At 45.2% G+C, this 19,104-nt stretch overlaps 2 protein-coding genes and 1 pseudogene across 2 annotated transcripts; 2 read left to right on the top strand and 1 right to left on the bottom strand.

Annotated features, from left to right (window-relative positions):
- Positions 1–452: 452 nt before the first annotated feature.
- LOC146370209 (uncharacterized) lies at positions 453–1,173 on the bottom strand (annotated as a pseudogene).
- A 3,413-nt stretch (positions 1,174–4,586) lies between these two features.
- On the top strand, positions 4,587–5,558 carry LOC146370210 (olfactory receptor 2K2-like). The gene has a single exon (XM_084908392.1). The coding sequence runs from the start codon at positions 4,587–4,589 to the stop codon at positions 5,556–5,558; it is 972 nt and encodes a 323-aa protein (XP_084764518.1).
- An 11,904-nt stretch (positions 5,559–17,462) lies between these two features.
- Positions 17,463–18,434, top strand: LOC146370211 (olfactory receptor 2K2-like). The gene has a single exon (XM_084908393.1). The coding sequence runs from the start codon at positions 17,463–17,465 to the stop codon at positions 18,432–18,434; it is 972 nt and encodes a 323-aa protein (XP_084764519.1).
- The last annotated feature ends 670 nt before the right edge of the window (positions 18,435–19,104 follow it).

A 19,104-nucleotide genomic window follows, 5' to 3' on the forward strand; every position in this document is an offset into this window, starting at 1 on the left:
TGAGCGTACAAACAGGCGTATGGCGGGGATGAATCGGTCTGTCCTGAGCCTTATCATCACATCGTCATAGTAGGTGTCAAAGAAATACTCGGACAATTCGTGCAAGCAGCTGTGTTGCACCTGACTGGGATGAGCTGTTTGACATCCGTAGCATGTATCCTGTAGAAAGTCATTTAGCGCCAACATCAGCAAGTGGTGGGTTGCAAGCTTGATGTCGATAATGGTTTCCTCACACAGACCCGATCCTGTAGGATCCTGCAGCAATTGTGGAGAGGGGGGTGGAGTTGGTGGGGCCTGGATTAGCAACGCTGGTGGAGGCGGGGAGTCTGTGAGGTCCCATGCTTGCATGTCTCCCTCTGAAAAATGAGCGCGATAAAAAGATGTTATGTTTTGTTGCATAGATGCGCGCACACACACACACACACACAAACTAAACCTACCATGTGGTTTATTTAGTTGTCAGAGGGCCTTATGATTTTAGGTTTGCACAGGGTAGAAGGCAAACCAGTCTTCGGACAAGTCGAAAAATCATCAAAAACAAGGCGTTTTCTAATACCCTCGTACGCAGTGTTGAGACTGTCCCTCTTGATGGCGTCGTCAATCTGGCTAAACAGACGCAGCATAGGTCTCCAGTCGCACCACTGTATGAAAAACATGTCCTTAAACCATGTAGCGCGCTCTTCTAGGCTCAGAGGGTAAGGATTTAACCTCCAGTTTTCAACCCCTCTGACAGCAATAAGACTTTCCCTGTCATCACATACACTGAGAAAAATAAAGTCATCGGGGCTACGGTTGAAGCGATCGGCCTCGACCCTGTAAAGTTCAGGGCCTGTTGGACTGGTCCACTGCGAAACATACAGCATCTCTGGGAATCCCACACTGTCCAAGTCCGCACAAACAACAGCGCGAAAGAGTTTCCAGTTTCTAGTAGACATGTGTTGTGTCTCCCCCCCAAAACACGCCCTCACCACAATCTACACGAAGTATAACTGCTCCGTTGGTATATTTAACGGTATACACATACCCATTACTGCCTCGATATTCTAGCTTAAATTCAGTCCCATCTACGGCATTTTCACAGCGCTGCTTTTTGCGATGAGGGCCCCGGTGGCCTGCGCCTGTAGACGTACCTAGTACGGCTGTGGCTTGGGCGATGTCCTGGCTGCTCGTCATGGTTGATACAGATGTCATCCTGCACTCCTTAGTTAGATGTGTCTGTGTTCCTTAGGTCGCTCTGTTGATGCTCCAAAGGGTGATGGAGTCCGTTTTATATGTATGTCTGTTAGACCAGCCCAGTAGGAGGTGTCATTACACCCTTCCGGGGTTGGCCATGGTTTCTGTAAACTCATGTGACCCCTGGACCCACATGCACGTGCAAATAGTCCGTTCTCGCGCACGTGCACACGCACATGGACGCGGAGGGGGATAGGGGAGGGGGGAAAATGCCCGCGGGGGTGGGGCAAAAAAAGCCATAGGTATATTACTACTGGCGTGTTCTCTCCCTTCTGTTCTTGACCCTCTAAACCGATTGACTAGAATGCCTTTTATTGTCACTATACACATGTACAAAGAGATTGAGAGCATCTCCTACCCAGTGCAGACATGTGGGGAAAGAAGAAAGGGGGGTGAGGTGCACAGTTCTGTGGCACTGTATACATATGAGCAGATCAATATCAAAAAATATCAAATATACAAATATTGGAAAAAATAAATAGTCTATATTTACAGTGAGGGATTTTGACATAAATTAAATATTGCACAGTGGTGGTAGTGTTTGTATATTCTGTGTATAGAGGAGAGGCTTGAATTGGGGGGGTGAAACTGGGTCGTCGCTGCATGTGTGAGTTCAGGGTGCTCATGGCTTTTGCAAAGGAACTGTTTCTAAGTCTGTCAGTGTTTGTGCTGATGCACCTGTAGCGCTTCCCTGAGGGAAGCAGGTCGAACAGGTCAAAACCTGGGTGGGAGCTGCCCTTGATGATGTTTGTTGCTTTGTTGAGGCAGCGGGTGAAATAAATGTCCGCCAAGGAGGGGAGAGGGCATCCAATAATCTTCTGTGCTGCCTTGATTACACTGTGAAGCTTCACTCTGTTCCCATCTGGTCAGCTGCCGTACCTTACTTTGATGCAGTATGTCAGCAGGCTGTCAATGGACGAGCAGTAGAAGATCAGCAGCAGTTTGGAGTCCAGTTTGTGCTTCCTGGAAAACCAGAAGGTGTGGACCCTCTCCACCCACTCACTGTTGATGTATAGGGTGCCTAAGTCAGTGCTGTGCCACCTGAAGTCGACAATGATCTCTTTGGTTTCCATAGTGGTCAGTGCTAGTTTTTTCTCTGAACACTATGATGTCAACTTCAGGACTTCCTCTCTGTAGGCTGCCTCGTCTCCTTTTGAGATAAGTCTGACTAATGTGGTGTCTTCAGCAAACTTGATGATGATGTTGTTGTTGTGGGTCGAACTGCAGTCTTTGGTTTAGAGACAATACAGGAGGGGGCTCAGCACACAGCCTTGTGGGGAGCCAGTGCTCAGCATGCGAGTGGAGGAGAGATGGGGGCCAAGTCTTACAGTCTGGGGCCGGTTGGTGAGAAAGTCAAAGGCCAAGAGTGACCAGTTTGGTGAAGAGGATATCAGGGATGATTGTATAGAAAGCTGAGCTATAATCCACAAAGAGCATCCATCCATCCATCTGCTTATCCGGGGCAAGGTCACAAGGGCCGCAGCCCTAGCAGAGAAGCCCAGACCTCCCTCTCTTCAGCCACCTCCTCCAACTTGTCTGGGGGAACACCAAGGCGTTCCCAGGCCAGCTGAGAGATAAAATCTCTCTAGCGTGTCCCAGGTCTGCCCCGGGGCCTCCTCCTGGTGGGACATGCCCGAAACACCTCATTCAGGAGGTGCCCAGGATGCCCGAACAACCTCAAATGGCTCCATTCAATGTGGAGGAGCAGCTGCTCTACTCTGAGCCCCTCCCGGAAGACTGAACTTACTTCTCACCCTATCTCTAAGGGAGAGGCCAGCCACCCTTCAGAGGAAGCCCATTTCTGTCGCTTGTATCCGCAATCTCGTTCTTTCAGTCACTACCCACAGCTCGTGACCATTGGGGAGGGGAGGGACGTAGATCGACCAGTAAATTGAGAGCTTCGCTTTTACACTCAGCTCTCTCTTCACCACAAAAGACTGGAATAGCGTCCATATCACTGCAGCCGCAGCACCAATCCATCTGTCGATCTCCCGTCTCTCGTCACTCATGAACAAGATCCCGAGATACTTAAACTTGGGGCAGGAACTCGTCCCTGACCTGAAGTGGGCTCTCCACCCTTTTCTGGCTGAGGACCATGGCCTCAGATTTGGAGGTGCTGATTCTCATTCCCACTGCTTCAAACTCAGCTGTGAACCGTTCCAAAGCGAGCAGAAGGCCATCACCCGATGAAGCCAACAGAACCACAAAGTAGAGATGAGATTCTGAGAACACCCACAAAGAGCTTTCTGACGTAGCTTTGCCGCTGCTCCAGGTGGCTCAGCACAGAGTGGAGAGCTACGTTGATGGCATCTTCTGTGGATCTGTTCGCATGATTTGCAAACTGGTAATCACTGGTCTGATCCACAATGAAGACGAGTCCACGTACAGACAGGAGATGGACCAGCTGTTCCACTGTTGCAGTCAGAACCACCCGGACCCAACTGTGGAGGTGACAGTGAACCTTCAGACTCGCCCTAACTCTCCTTAAAAATAGAGTACTTACCGTGGATCACTTCAGATTCCTAGGACCCACCTTTTCAAGCGATCTGAAGTGGTCCCCACATATAGACTCTATCCAGAACAAGGCCCAGCAGAGGTTGTGGTTCCTGCAGCAACTCAGAATTTACAACCTGATCTCTGAGACCATGGTTTTACGCAAAAAAACCCTTTGATTTACTCTTTTCTGGGCTGGAGGAAAAGGGGGTGATCGTGGTGCAACGATAAGGTTACATCACTCTGCAGAAAATTGGAGAGGTACCTGGGATGGAATCTTTCCATTGTGGAATAGGAAAGGTAGAGAGTGAGCAGGCAGCAGAGTAACAGGTAAGTAGCAGGTAACAGGTGCAAACAATTCTTTTTTCCACAGAGGTACTAAGAGGCAAAGACAAAGCAACATTCACAAGAACATCTTACTGTCTTTCTAGTGACTTCAGCAAACGTCAGAGAGCCTGATCATTATCACTGAAGCAACAATGATCTGACTGGACTACGAAAGACTACAAACGAAAAACAGAAGAAAACCACAACAAGCCCTGGACAATTATGTTTAATTGGCATAAATGTAATAAATTCCTAACAGTATTATGAAAAAAGCATTTTTTAATAAAGTTGTAAAACTTTTTAATAATTCTTTTTCAAGAACCTGCAGGTTTGTTTTATTATGTGTTTAGTACATGATACATATTAAATCCCCTGTGATTTTCCAAAGCTGTGAGCTTTCATTCCAGATCAATGATTGGCTGGTTTGAAATCCCAGCTCACATGTTGCTGTTATCTGTACCTGATAGAGGAGAGAGGAGAACAGAGACCAGATACAACGAGAGACTAGGCTTCACTTAGAACTCTCAATCACAATGAATAATGTTTCTGTAATAACAATGTTTTTTCTTTCAGGTTTCAATGAAACAATCAGTCACAGGTTTGTTCTCTTTTTCCTCAGTTTGTTGTGTTACTGCATCATTTGCCTCGTCAATGTTTCTCTCATTGTGATCATCATCTTGGACGGCAACCTCCATGAATCAATGTATATTCTGCTCTGTGTCTTTTGCATGAATGCACTTTATGGAACAGCAGGTTTCTACCCCAAATTTCTCTGGGATCTCCTCTCTGATGTTCATCTCATCTCATATTACGGTTGCCTTATTCAGAATCAGGTGGTTTATTCTTTTATCTGTGGTGAAATGTCGATTCTTGCACTCATGGCATATGACAGATATGTGGCCATATGTCAGCCACTGAAGTACCACTCTATCATGTCACAGCAAAGAGTCATTAGGTTTGCATGTTTTTTGTGGTTAACAACTTTCTTCATTATGGCTGTGAATACCTTTCTAACATTTAGATTGAAGTTATGCAGCCCGTATATTTCCAGACTCTTCTGTGTGAACTGGAGTATTGTTCAACTCGCTTGTTTTCCAGCACAAACTGCAATCAATGCTATATCTGCAAATATTACAATAAGTATTTATTTTCTTTACGGTGTTTTTATAGTTTGGTCCTATATGTATATCATTCAAACATGTGTAAAATCTATAGAAAACAGGGCAAAGTTCATGCAAACATGTGTCCCACATCTCGTCTCATTATTTACTTTTGTTGTGGCAATACTTACTGATGTTATAAGTATGCGACTGGGTTCGAAAGAGTTGCCTCGGACCCTTCAAAACTTTGTAGCAATAGAGTTTCTTGTCATTCCTCCTATCATGAATCCTCTGATTTACGGTTTCAAGCTGACCAAAATTCGAAAAAAATTGTATAGTGTTGTTATTTTAAAAAGAACTAATTTTTGTTTTATTCGATCAGAAAATAGTTTCACACACAGCTAAGTGTCACACCCACTGTTTGACATCCATTTGAAAATAAGTCCAAAAAAATGTTTAATTTTTACTGAAATTTGTGTTTTATTTGGAGTTGTCTGAAAACATGTCTATTGATGTGAGCGGATATGAAATTTTATTATTTATCTGCATTTCCCAGATGATTTACATTTTGTAGATGTCTTTGCACTAAAAGTATTTTTGATGGTCACCTGCCTAATTACCAAAAAAAAAAAACCTGATATGTAGAAAGGCTGTAAATTTCAGTCTTTCTCCTCATTACCGTTCAAGGAAATAACAGGCACCGTGGAGACTGCACATGTGAAAAGGACTAAAAGACAAACTGTTTTAGATGTGGCAGCACTATCAGAGTGTCAATCTATTTTGATATTATGCTGTCTTATAAATCTGATCCACAACCACATGGATGTGAAGCAGTTTTAGTAGTTTTCTCAGTTTTATGCTCTTTTTCTTTAAAACTTAGTGAACCAGTCAGAGGTTTTAGCAACTGAACCAGTTTTAGAATTTCTGCTGAATCAAACAAATCAGTTTTTCCACATGACAAAATGTTTCTTTTTACTGTATTAAGTATAAAGAAATGAGAAATCTGTTAAATAGTAAGAAATAAATGTGTACAATTGCAAAAAAAAAAAAAAAAAAGATCTGGCAGCTCATTTATCAGCAGCAGGTGAGGCCAAGAAGCACCACATCCCACACAAACTACCAGCAAAGGCCTCCCCAATAGGTGTGTTCTCTCCCTGCTGTTCTTGACCCTCTAAACTGATTGACTAGAATGCCTTTTATTGTCACTATACACATGTACAAAGAGATTCAGAGCATCTCCTACCCAGTGCAGACATGTGGGAAAAGAAGAAAGGGGGGTGAGGTGCACAGTTCTGTGGCACTGTATACATATTGTAAATGGCCTGTATTTTGTATAGCACTTTACTTAGTCCCTAAGGACCCCAAAGCGCTTTACACATTCAGTCATCCACCCATTCAGACACACATTCACACACTGGTGATGGCAGCTACATTGTAGCCACAGCCACCCTGGGGCGCACTGACAGAGGCGAGGCTGCCGAACACTGGCGCCACCGGGCCCTCTGACCACCACCAGTAGGCAACGGGTGAAGTGTCTTGCCCAAGGACACAACGACCGAGAACCGGCAACCTTCTGATTACAAGGCGAACTTCCAACTCGAGCCACGATCGCCCAGTCATATGAGCAGGTCACTATCAAAAAATATCAAATATACAAATACTGAAAAAAAATAGTCTATATTTACAGTGGGGTATTTGACATAAATTAAATATTGCACAGTGGTGGTAGTGTTTGTATATTCTGTGTATAGAGGGGAGGCTTGAATTAGGGGGTGAAACTGTGTCGTCGGTTCATGTGTGAGTTCAGTGTGCTCATGGCTTTTGCAAAGGAACTGTTTCTAAGTCTGTCAGTGTTTGTGCTGATGCACCTGTAGCGCTTCCCTGAGGGAAGCAGGTCGAACAGGTCAAAACCTGGGTGGGAGCTGCCCTTGATGATGTTTGTTGCTCTGTTGAGGCAGCGGGTGAAATAAATGTCCGCCAAGGAGGGGAGAGGGCATCCAATAATCTTCTGTGCTGCCTTGATTACACTGTGAAGCTTCACTCTGTTCGCATCTGGTCAGCTGCCGTACCTTACTTTGATGCAGTATGTCAGCAGGCTGTCAATGGACGAGCAGTAGAAGATCAGCAGCAGGTTGGAGTCCAGTTTGTGCTTCCTGGGAAACCGGAAGGTGTGGACCCTCTCCAACCATCACTGTTGATGTATAGGGGGCGTAAGTCAGTGCTGTGCCACCTGAAGTCGACAATGATCTCTTTGGTTTCCATAGTGGTCAGTGCTAGTTTTTTCTCTGAACACTATGATGTCAACTTCAGGACTTCCTCTCTGTAGGCTGCCTCGTCTCCCTTTGAGATAATGTGGTGTCTTCAGCAAACTTGATGATGATGTTGTTGTTGTGGGTCAAACTGCAGTCTTTGGTTTAGAGACAATACAGGAGGGGGCTCAGCACACAGCCTTGTGGGGAGCCAGTGCTCAGCATGCGAGTGGAGGAGAGATGGGGGCCAAGTCTTACAGTCTGGGGCCAGTTGGTGAGAAAGTCAAAGGCCAAGAGTGACCAGTTTTGTGAAGAGGATATCCGGGATGATTGTATAGAAAGCTGAGCTGTAATCCACAAAGAGCATCCATCCATCCATCTGCTTATCACAGGGGCCTTAGCCCTAGCAGAGAAGCCCAGACCTCCCTCTCCTCAGCCACCTCCTCCAACTTGTCTGGGGGAACACCAAGGCATTCCCAGGCCAGCTGAGAGATAAAATCTCTCTAGCGTGTCCCAGGTCTGCCCTGTGGAACCCTCCTGGTGGGACATGCCCGAAACACCTCATTCAGGAGGCACCCAGGATGCCCGAACAACCTCAAATGGCTCCATTCAATGTGGAGGAGCAGCTGCTCTACTCTGAGCCCCTCCCGGAAGACTGAACTTCTCACCCTATCTCTAAGGGGAGAGGCCAGCCACCCTTCAGAGGAAGCCCATTTCTGCCGCTTGTATCCGCAATCTCGTTCTTTCGGTCACTACCCACAGCTCGTGACCATTGGGGAGGGGAGGGACGTAGATCGACCAGTAAATTGAGAGCTTTGCTTTTACACTCAGCTCTCTCTTCACCACAACAGACTGGTATAGCATCCATATCACTGCAGCCGCAGCACCAATACATCTGTCGATCTCCCACTCCCGTCACTCATGAACAAGACCCCGAGATACTTAAACTTGGTGTAACAAAGGACTGGACAGGCAGGGTTTCACTTGAGACACATGAAACACGTTATGGATCCGCATATTTCGGGGACGGACAGAAACCGGGTTAACCAGAGAGTCTATAACAAATGGACCAATGAAGGTGGGAGACAGTTTCTTTGATACAGCCCGGAGCGGAACAAATCGGGTCCACAGCCAAACCTTTTGTCCCGGGGTGTAGGCAGGTGCGGGGGTCCGGTGACGGTCCGCCAGGCGCTTATTGCGATCAGCTGTGCGAAGAAGGGCGGCCCGGGTTGCTCTTCAGGCACGTCGACACCTCCGTAGATGCTGCTGGAAAGAGGGGACAAAGTGCTCACCTTCGAAGGCCGGAAAGAGAGGTGGTTGGTAGCCCAGAGATGCTTCGAAGGGGGACACCCTGGTGGCTGAGGAGGTAAGACTATTGTAACCCACATCAGATTTGTGGGTTGTGCTGCTGAATAAGGTTGGAGGTGTAATTTTCCCTCCCCACCACTAGGAGGCGAGTATGCCTTGAGATGACTTTCTGTCAGTCAACATTTCCTGTTGTGAAAGCCATTACTCACAGGCAACCGCCAAATTAGCTGAAAGATCCCAGTAAGAAAAGCTAAAATAAAAGTTAAATTCACAATTTATCTTCACATACTAGTAGTTAATAGATGGCTATTTATTAGGATCTGACATCTGTGAAATTCGGCCGTGGGGAGCTGCGTCAGCCGGGCGAGCTATCTCACCACGAGCTCCGGTAAGGGATGCCACATGAATGTTAGCACCATAAAGACATGTAGTTGACTGCTGTTAATAGATTTTCTGCTTTAAAAAACAAAACCAGTCGGAGTTGTGATATTTATGTTTAAAGTACTGTAACATCACTGATGTGCAGATGTTTAATTTTAAGTGCTAAAGAATATATTAAAATGTGCCCAGCTAACCGCTAGTATTAAGCTACTGCTTAGCGATTTCTGTGTATTTTTGTGTTCTAACATTACTGTGATTCATCTGAGTTTGTTAGCTTTCCAAAACGTTGGAGAAGCAGTAATATCGTCATGTAGTGCTTAAATGCACCCTTTCAGTTTTGTTGACTTAGAAGTTAATTCATTTGATAAAGATGCAAAAAGTTCATAAAATGTGATTATAAAATGTGAGGGATCTCATTATTCTGTTGAAGTATTAATGTTTTAAGAAGTTGATATATTTTTCTGAGAAATAATTCAAGTTGAAATATCTTAAAAAGAAGAACAGTTAAAAGCGAGCTGTTAAAGGGATAAATATGGGAGAGTGAATCTTACAAGTTTATTTATTCTTAAAAGGGTAAATATCAGGTATATTTTCTGTTGCGCTAAAACCTTGTGTGATGTAACTCAAGTTATTTCATGATGTTTGAGACATTGTATAACTAAAATAATTTGTTATACTTGAGCAATACTTGACTGAAAGATGAGTGATGGAAGCAGCATAGATAAAATAGTAATGTATGCACTCTGAACTGTGTGCATAGATTGGTTTTTGACCAGGACTGGATAGTTCAAGATCTGAACCCTGTGGGTTCAGTGGCGAGCCAATCCCAAGAGAGTGACTGTAGACGGACCAGAGTACAGTGTGGCCAGCCGTGGGATCCATCTTCAGCAAACCTCAGGACTATAACTACATTCCTTGACACAGATAAGACTAACACTTTAAAAATCTACCCGGGTAGTGTTAGAACCAGTGGACAGAAACACACACACACACAAAAGGAACTCAAATTTCTCTTCCCAAAGAGAAGTGGACTGAGCAACAGGAGCAGAAGCTCTTTAATTGAAACTCTTTGGAGAATTTCCTTAAAGAGGATGTTTGGTTTTGATTTTATTTTTGAGCCCTTTAACCCTTTGAAGCCGGTCGGAGCGGGCACGCTCTTTTTTGCGTAACTATTTTTAAATCCCGGTAGCACTGCAACCGCATAAGCTAGCGCAATAATTTTTTTTGCATATGAAACCGGAGGAGTTGTACTTACATCTTATGCCATCAGCTTGTCCTAAGTCACGGTTTCCTTCCACATAAAGCTTTGCAAAAATTGCATAAAAAGCCCTTGCAGGAACAAAAACATAATATTCCAGAAACACGCTTTGCCGATCTGATCAGCTGTTCGTAACACTTCCCACATTGAAACAGACGTCAGCGCGAACGATCGCATGTCCACCATTTCCTGCCTGAAACCGGAAGTGACGTAATTTTCGCGGAAAATGTAGTTTTTTACTTGTAGGCCTTAAGAGCCTATACTGGTGTTTTTATAAGTCATGTTTGACTTTATGCTTTTCTGAATAGTTTCTGGGATGCTTAGAACTCGAATTGCACTGCTGGAAATAGTTTATTTTGATGCACATGCTGTTTTCTTTGCAAATTTGGATCATAGGATTGTTTTTCGTTTTTCCTGCAGTATATAAAAATTGGTGTATCTCAAAAATAAAACTATGAAGACACTCAAAATAAATTTCCTGTTGTTGTAAACTATTTTTTGCAACTTTTTTGTATTTAAAGTTTTGAGGGATAAGCCTCTTAAATTTCTCCAAGTAGAAATATATGTAAAAAAAACAAAAACGATTTTCAATTTTTTTGTAGTTTATTGCACTTTTTTGCAATTAATGTAGTTACTATGGACTTAATGCCTACATATTATTAAAATATGGGCTATAACAGTTGTATTGATGTATAGCAACTTGAAATGCTCCCAAAAATGGCACTACAGCATGTAAAAATATAAAGTAAGCTCTGGCGGACTTGGTTCTATGGTAGGTCTTAAAGGGTTAATGTGCTTTTGTGCACTGTAGGAAGCCGGCTTTAGACAGGCAGGGTTTGTAAACTTTACAACTTTCAATACAGTTTCTATTCAAATCACATCTTATCTATCATTGTGTGGTTCCTTCTCTGCTGATCCTTTCAAGGCTCCATAGTCTTACCTAGAACTTTCTGATACTAGTCCAAAGTTGTCGAGACAATAATTTAATTTTCATATTATTTAATTGTAATACCTGTTACACTATTGTGGGCATACTCAACCCATGGGAGTTGCTCACTCCAAGTTGTCTGATTGGTGGATGCCAAGCACTGGAGGGCCGCCTCGAGTTCCTGATTGGGCCGTTCTGTCTGGCCATTGGTCTGAGGGTGGAAACCAGAGGAGAGACTGACCTGCGCTCCGAGGGTGTTGCGGAATTCTTTCCAGACCCGTGATGTGAACTGCGGCCCCCTATCAGAGACGATGTCCGTGGGGATTCCGTGAAGGCGAAAGACATGGGTAGTCAGGAGTCGAGCTATTTCTAAAGCACCGGGGAGCTTGGGGAGGGGGACAAAGTGAGCAGCTTTCGAAAAACAATCAATGATAGTAAGGATGACTGAGTTACCTGATGAGGAAGGGAGGCCCATGATGAAGTCCATTGCAATGTGTGACCACGGGCGGCCAGGGGTCGGTAGGGGTTGGAGAAGGCCGGAAGATGGCTGATTGACGCCCTTGTTTTGAGCGCATGTAGGACAGGCAGCAATGTATTCGTGGACGTCCTTAGCTAAAGACGGCCACCAGGCGAAGCGTTGGAGGAAGGTAATGGTGCGGTGGACCCCAGGGTGGCAGGTGAACTTGGCCGTGTGAGCCCAATGCAAAACTCGTGATCTGACGGTAGAGGGAACAAAGAGTAGGCCCGGGGGACCCGTACCAGGGTCCGGTTCCGTTCGTTGGGCCTCTCGAATAGCTGACTCAATCTCCCAGGTTAGGGCCCCGACAACACACGTGGAAGGAAGAATGGGGGCGTCCTCGGCAGTAGGGCTGCACGATTTTGCATAAATAAACATAAAAACAATAAATGTCTCACATTTTGTCGTTGCCGCAAAATGTTGTACTGCTTGTAATTCCGTCTCCACCGTTGCTCGACACTACGTGTATAGAGCAGGTAGTGCAACAATAGAAAAATAGTTGCGAGACGGCACTGTGTAGCGTTTGTCTAGGGTGTTGATCATTTTCCTAAATCCCTCGTTTTGCACAGTGTTGATGGGAGCCATATCTTTGGTCAGGTGATAAGTGATAGCCTCCGTAATTTCTTTGTGCCTGCGGGAGTTCGACAGGTATAGGGAAGCGCTGTATAAGGTTCCCGTTATTGATGTTTGGGTGGTTGACCGGGACGGATTTTCTCCTGTCACTTTCTTGGCCTTTACAGTTTCGTCATCTCTCACGTGCTCTCCGTTGTTTTTTCCCTGCCAGCTGACTTCTGTATCACTTGGTATAAGCCCCCGCCCTTGTCATTTGTTGAGCAGGAAGAGTGAGAACTTGTTTTCATGCAGCTTATGTCCCGGATCAAAATGCGGTACAATGGTCATCGTTTTTTTCTTTTCCTTTTTTTTTTTAAAATCGTTGTCATTTGGAAATCAGATCGCACATAAGTATGAATTGAGATCGCGATTTTCTACAGATTAATTGTGCAGCCCTACTCGGCAGCGTCTTCGGAGGTGGCAAATTGGCATGAGAAGGAATCGGGTTTGACATTACGAGAACCGGGTCTGTAGGTGATTGTGAACTGGAATCTGGTGAGAAACAGAGCCCACCTAGCTTGTCTGGCGTTGAGTCGTTTCGCGGACCGGATGTATTCCAAGTTTTTGTGGTCCATCCAAACCACGAACGGTTGGGCAGCTCCCTCCAACCAGTGACGCCACTCTTCTAGGGCCAGCTTGATGGCCAATAGCTCTCAGTTCCCCACATCATAAGTATCAGAAGTAAGCACAAGGATGAAGCTTACCGCCTTGTCGCTGGGAGAGCACCCCCCCCCCCCCCCCACTCCTGCGTCCACCTCCACGACGAAGGATTGACTGAGATCGGGTTGGATGAGGATGGGTGCAGAGGTAAGGCGCTCCTTCAGGCAAGAGAAAGCCTGGCGAGCCGGTTCATACCACCGGAAGGGGACCTTGGGTGAGGTGAGACGAGTCAGGGGTAGAGCGAGCTGGCTATAGTTGCGGATGAAACGGCGATAAAAGTTAGCGAAACCCAAGAAACTCTGAAGCTGCTTGCGATGGGATGGAGTGGGCCAGTTTAACACAGCCTGAACTTTGGCGGGGTCCACTCTCAGGTTACCTTGTTCAATGACGTAGCCCAGGAAAGAGACTGTGGAAGTATAAAACTCACATTTTTCCCCCTTCACGAAGAGACGGTTTTCTGGGAGGTGTTGGAGGACCTGCCTGACATGGCGATCGTGTTCAGAGACAGAATGAGAGAAAATGAGGATGTCATCCAGATAAACAAAGACGAAGTGGTTAATGAAGTCCCGCAGTACGTCGTTTACCAGGGCCTGTAAAACAGCTGGGGCATTGGTGAGACCAAACGGCATGACAAGATATTCAAAATGACCAAGGTGAGTGTTGAAGGCTGTTTTCCATTCATCCCCCTCCCTTATTTTTACCAGATGGTAGGAGTTGCGCAGGTCCAGCTTAGTGCAGATGGTGGCCCCCTGAAGGAGCTCGAAGGCAGAATTTAAAAGAGTGAGTGGATATTTATTCTTCACTGAGATGTTGTTAAGGCCCCGATAATCAATACAAGGTCGTAAGCTCCTGTCTTTCTTGGCAACGAAGAAGAAGCTGGCGGCCGCAGGAGATGACGAGGGGCGAATGAGACCTGCGGTGAGGGATTCGTTGATGTATTTTTCTATACTTTCACGTTCGGGCTGAGACAGACTGTATAGGCGGCTGGTAGGGAGAGGTGCGCCTGGAAGAAGATCAATGCCGCAGTCATACGGCCGATGCGGAGGAAGCGAGCGTGCTCTAACCTTGCAAAACACTTGTTTGAGATCATGGTAGATGGGTGGCACGGAGGAGAGGTCCGGCGGCTTGGAGAGAGAAGAATTGGTTAGCTGTTCGGAAGAGGAGGTGGCAGCTTTAAGAAAGGACACGTGACAATCCTCCCCCCCACCCCACAATGCTCTCCTTTTTCCAATCGATAACAGGGTTATGTTGATGCAACCAAGGGTAACCCAGAACTAGTGGTGTGAGCGGAGCTTGAAACACATACAGCTGTATAGTCTGGGAATGATTGCCAGAGAGAGTCAGTAGAACGGGCTCAGTGATATGAGTGATGTTAGGAAGCCGCTGGCCACTGAGGGCGGTGACTTGGAGTGACTGTGGCAGAGGCTCGGAGTTCAGTTTTAATCGTCGGGCCAGCAAAGCGTCAATAAAGTTCTGTTCCGCCCCTGAATCGATTAGAGCCTTGAGAGGGTGGACCTGAAGCTTCACCGTTAATTAACTGCTAGCATGAGCCGTGGAGGAGACTGTGAACTAGAGACCTCGCCCACCCGTATTCTCCTCTCTACTGCGGCCTTTTGGCAGAGACGGGCAAACATTGGCAACATGACCCTTACGGTCGCAATAAAGAAACTCACCGGCCCTCCACCGATGGTGCCGTTCCTCGGGTGAAAGGCGAGAGCGACCCAGCTGCATAGGTTGCTTACCCTCCTCCATGTTGTGCGACTCCGAATCTCTTCCGCCACTCGTGGCGCTTCCGCCCGATGCTGCTTCGCCGCGTCCCAGAGACATCTGGGAAACGTAGTCCTCAGTTCTGCGGCGCGCACGTAAATGCCCGTCCACCTTTACACACAATGTTATCACATCAGACAAAGTTCACTAGTTCGCCCTTTAACTCATCACACACGTTGTTCAACAAAGTACTTATCAATGCTGGCTGCCCCCACCCGGTCTCTTCGGCCAACGTCCAGAACTCAATGGAGTATTCCGCCATACTTCGTCTTCCCTTCTTAAGATTTAGTAAACGGTGAGCTGCTGCATCAGTGCCAGTACCTCTCTCAATCACACATTTAAATTTAGCAAGAAAATCCTGGTACGAGATGCTGGCGTCAGTTCTCAAAACAGCTTGAGCCCAGTTTAAAGCCGGTCTGCGTAAGAGCTGGACAAAAAAGGCAATCTTAGCCTCGTCAGTTTCATATGTCCTCCGCAACTGTCTAAACTGCATTGTTATTTGGGTCAGAAAACCGGCACACTTATGAAACTCACCCGCGAAGCGTTCCGGTATTGGCAAAGCTCGCTCCGGGGGCTCCGAGGGAGTGAGATGAGGCGAAGCCAAAGGCCCGGGTGCCGGAGGCTCAGAAGCCGGTAACTGTGAGGAGACAGAGGGAGGAGAGGCTGCTGGGCTTACCAGGGGTACCTGCTGAGCAAGGGCCTGCGTTAGAGCGGCCAACTGCTGATTGATGAGCTGCAGCATTTGTTCGTGGCGTTCCAAAACCTCCTCGGCCGTGAGGACGCGCTGCTGGGCGGCAGAGTCCGCTGAGTCCATATTCTGGCTGGATCGTTATGTTAACGTTCAATGCAGGGGACTCAAACGCGGGACTCCTGAATCAGCTGAACACAAGGGAAATCCAAGGGGGAAATCACTCGCTCTCCAACTCTCCACATACACGACAGCAGTCCTTCTTTTCACACTTGACACACAGATTCACACGGGAAAGGTAATACAGGGGGTCTGTAGAAAAGGAGACAGGAATGAGAATGATATTCACAAAAGACACTTGACTTATCTTGAGCTGTAGCTTGACTTTCACTGACGCGTGGTAGACAACGATCCAGCGAAGGCCAGCAGTCACCTCCTGGCTTAAATGCCGTTCACCTTGATGGGCATCAGGTGTGTTCTTTTCCGTGGGCGTGGGTCGAGGGCGTGAACCCACAATGAGTTCCGCCCCGGCGACAGAGAGGAGGAGAGAGACAGAGCACGAGAGAGAGAAAAAGACAGAAAAGGCCGATCAGCGTCTCGCCGATCCCCCAGGCTGTGACACTTGGGGCAGGAACTCGTCCCTGACCTGAAGTGGGCACTCCACCCTTTTCTGGCTGAGGACCATGGCCTCAGATTTGGAGGTGCTGATTCTCATTCCCACTGCTTCAAACTCAGCTGTGAACCGTTCCAAAGCGAGCAGAAGGCCATCACCAGATGAAGCTAACAGTACCACAAACTAGAGATGAGATTCTGAGAACACCCACAAAGAGCTTTCTGACGTAGCTTTGCCACTGCTCCAGGTGGCTCAGCACAGAGTGGAGAGCTACGTTGATGGCATCTTCTATGGATCTGTTCGCATGATTTGCAAACTGGTAATCACTGGTCTGATCCACAATGAAGACGAGTCCACGTACAGACAGGAGGTGGACCAGCTGTTCCACTGTTGCAGTCAGAACCACCCGGACCCAACTGTGGAGGTGACAGTGAACCTTCAGACTCACCCTAACTATACTTAAATAGAGTACTTACCGTGGATCACTTCAGATTCCTAGGACCCACCTTTCCACGCGATCTGAGGTGGTCCCCACATATAGACTCTATCCAGAAGAAGGCCCAGCCGAGGTTGTGGTTCCTGCAGCAACTCAGAATTTACAACTTGATCTCTGAGACCATGGTTTTACGCAAAAAAACCTTTTGATTTACTCTTTTCTGGGCTGGAGGAAAAGGGGGTGATCGTGGTGCAACGATAAGGTTACATCACTCTGCAGAAAATTGGAGAGGTACCTGGGATGGAATCTTTCCATTGTGGAATAGGAAAGGTAGAGCGTGAGCAGGAGGCAGAGTAAAAGGTAAGTAGCAGGTAACAGGTGCAAACAATTCTTTTTTCCACAGAGGTACTAAGAGGCAAAGACAAAGCAACATTCACAAGAACATCTTACTGTCTTTCTAGTGACTTCAGCAAACGTCAGAGAGCCTGATCATTATCACTGAAGCAACAATGATCTGACTGGACTACGAAAGACTACAAACGAAAAACAGAAGAAAACCACAACAAGCCCTGGACAATTATGTTTAATTGGCATAAATGTAATAAATTCCTAACAGTATTATGATGAAAGCATTTTTTAAATAAAGTTGTAAAACGTTTTAATATTTCTTTTTCAAGAACCTGCAGGTTTGTTTTATTATGTGTTTAGTACATGATACATATTAAATCCCCTGTGATTTTTCCAAAGCTGTGAGCTTTCATTCCAGATCAATGATTGGCTGGTTTGAAATCCCAGCTCACATGTTGCTGTTATCTGTACCTGATAGAGGAGAGAGGAGAACAGAGACCAGATGCAGTGAGAAATTAGGCTTCACTTAGGTCTCTCAATCACAATGAATAATGTTTCTGTAATAACAATGTTTTTTCTTTCAGGTTTCAATGAAACAATCAGTCACAGGTTTGTTCTCTTTTTCCTCAGTTTGTTGTGTTACTGCATCATTTGCCTCGTCAATGTTTCTCTCATTGTGATCATCATCTTGGACAGCAACCTCCATGAATCAATGTATATTCTGCTCTGTGTCTTTTGCATCAATGCACTTTATGGAACAGCAGGTTTCTACCCCAAATTTCTCTGGGATCTCCTCTCTGATGTTCATCTCATCTCATATTACGGTTGCCTTATTCAGACTCAGGTGATTTATTCTTTTGTCTGCGGCGAAGTGTTGATTCTTGCACTCATGGCATATGACAGATATGTGGCCATATGTCAGCCACTGAAGTACCACTCTATCATGTCAAAGCAAAGAGTCATTAGGTTTGCATGTTTTTTGTGGTTAACAACCGTCTGCATTACGGCTACAAATGCCTTTCTAACATCCAGACTGAAGTTATGCAGCCCGTATCTTTCCAGACTCTTCTGTGTGAACTGGATTATTGTTCAACTCGCTTGTTTTCCAGCACAAACTATAGTTAATGGCATATTTGCAAATATTACAATAATTATTTATTTGCTTCATGGTGTTTTTATAGTTTGGTCCTATATGTATATCATTCAAACATGTGTAAAGTCTATAGAAAACAGGGCAAAGTTCATGCAAACATGTGTCCCACATCTCGTCTCGTTATTTACTTTTGTTGTGGCAATACTTACTGATGTTATAAGTATGCGACTGGATTCAAAAGAGTTGCCTCGGTCCCTTCAAAACTTTGTAGCATTAGAGTTTCTTGTCATTCCTCCTATCATGAATCCTCTGATTTACGGTTTCAAACTGACCAAAATTCGAAAAAGATTTTATAGTGTTGTTATTTTAAAAATAACTAATTTTTGTTTTATTCGATCAGAAAATAGTTTCACACACAGCTAAGTGTCACACCCATTGTTTGACATCCATTTTAAAATAAGTCCAAAAAAATGTTTAATTTTTACTGAAATTTGTGTTTTATTTGGAGTTGTCTGAAAACATGTCTATTGATGTGAGCGGATATGAAGTTTTATTATTTATCTGCATTTCCCAGATGATTTACATTTTTTAGATGTCTTTGCACTAAATGTATTTTTGATGGTCACCTGCCTAATTACCAAAAAAAAAAAAAAAAACACTGATATGTAGAAAGGCTGTAAATTTCAGTCTTTCTTCTCATTACTGTTCAAGGAAATAACAGGCACCGTGGAGACTGCACATGTGAAAAGGATTAAAAGACAAACTGTTTTAGATGTGGCAGCACTATCAGAGTGTCAATCTATTTTGATATTATGCTGTCTTATAAATCTGATCCACAACAACATGGATGTGAAGCAGTTTTAGTAGTTTTCTCAGTTTTATCCTCGTTTTATTTAACACTTATTGAACCAGTCAGAGGTTTTAGCAACTGGACCAGTTTTTGAATTTTTGCTTAATCAAACATGAAAGTCCGTTTTTACTTAACACTTGTACAATTAAATGGCTTTTCCATTGTTTGAAGGATTGAAAGTTGAAGCTGAAAATGTACAGTGCAAATCAGTTTTTCTACATGACAAAATGTTTCTTTTTACTG

Source organism: Perissodus microlepis, chromosome 16, assembly GCF_051167445.1.
Source record: "Perissodus microlepis isolate ML-2025 ecotype Zambia chromosome 16, ASM5116744v1, whole genome shotgun sequence".
NCBI classification, from domain to species: domain Eukaryota; kingdom Metazoa; phylum Chordata; class Actinopteri; order Cichliformes; family Cichlidae; genus Perissodus; species Perissodus microlepis.

Excerpts from the sequence above, each read along its gene's own strand:
- LOC146370210 (XM_084908392.1), top strand. The coding sequence starts at position 4,587 with ATGAATAATGTTTCTGTAATAACAATGTTTTTTCTTTCAGGTTTCAAT.
- LOC146370211 (XM_084908393.1), top strand. The coding sequence starts at position 17,463 with ATGAATAATGTTTCTGTAATAACAATGTTTTTTCTTTCAGGTTTCAAT.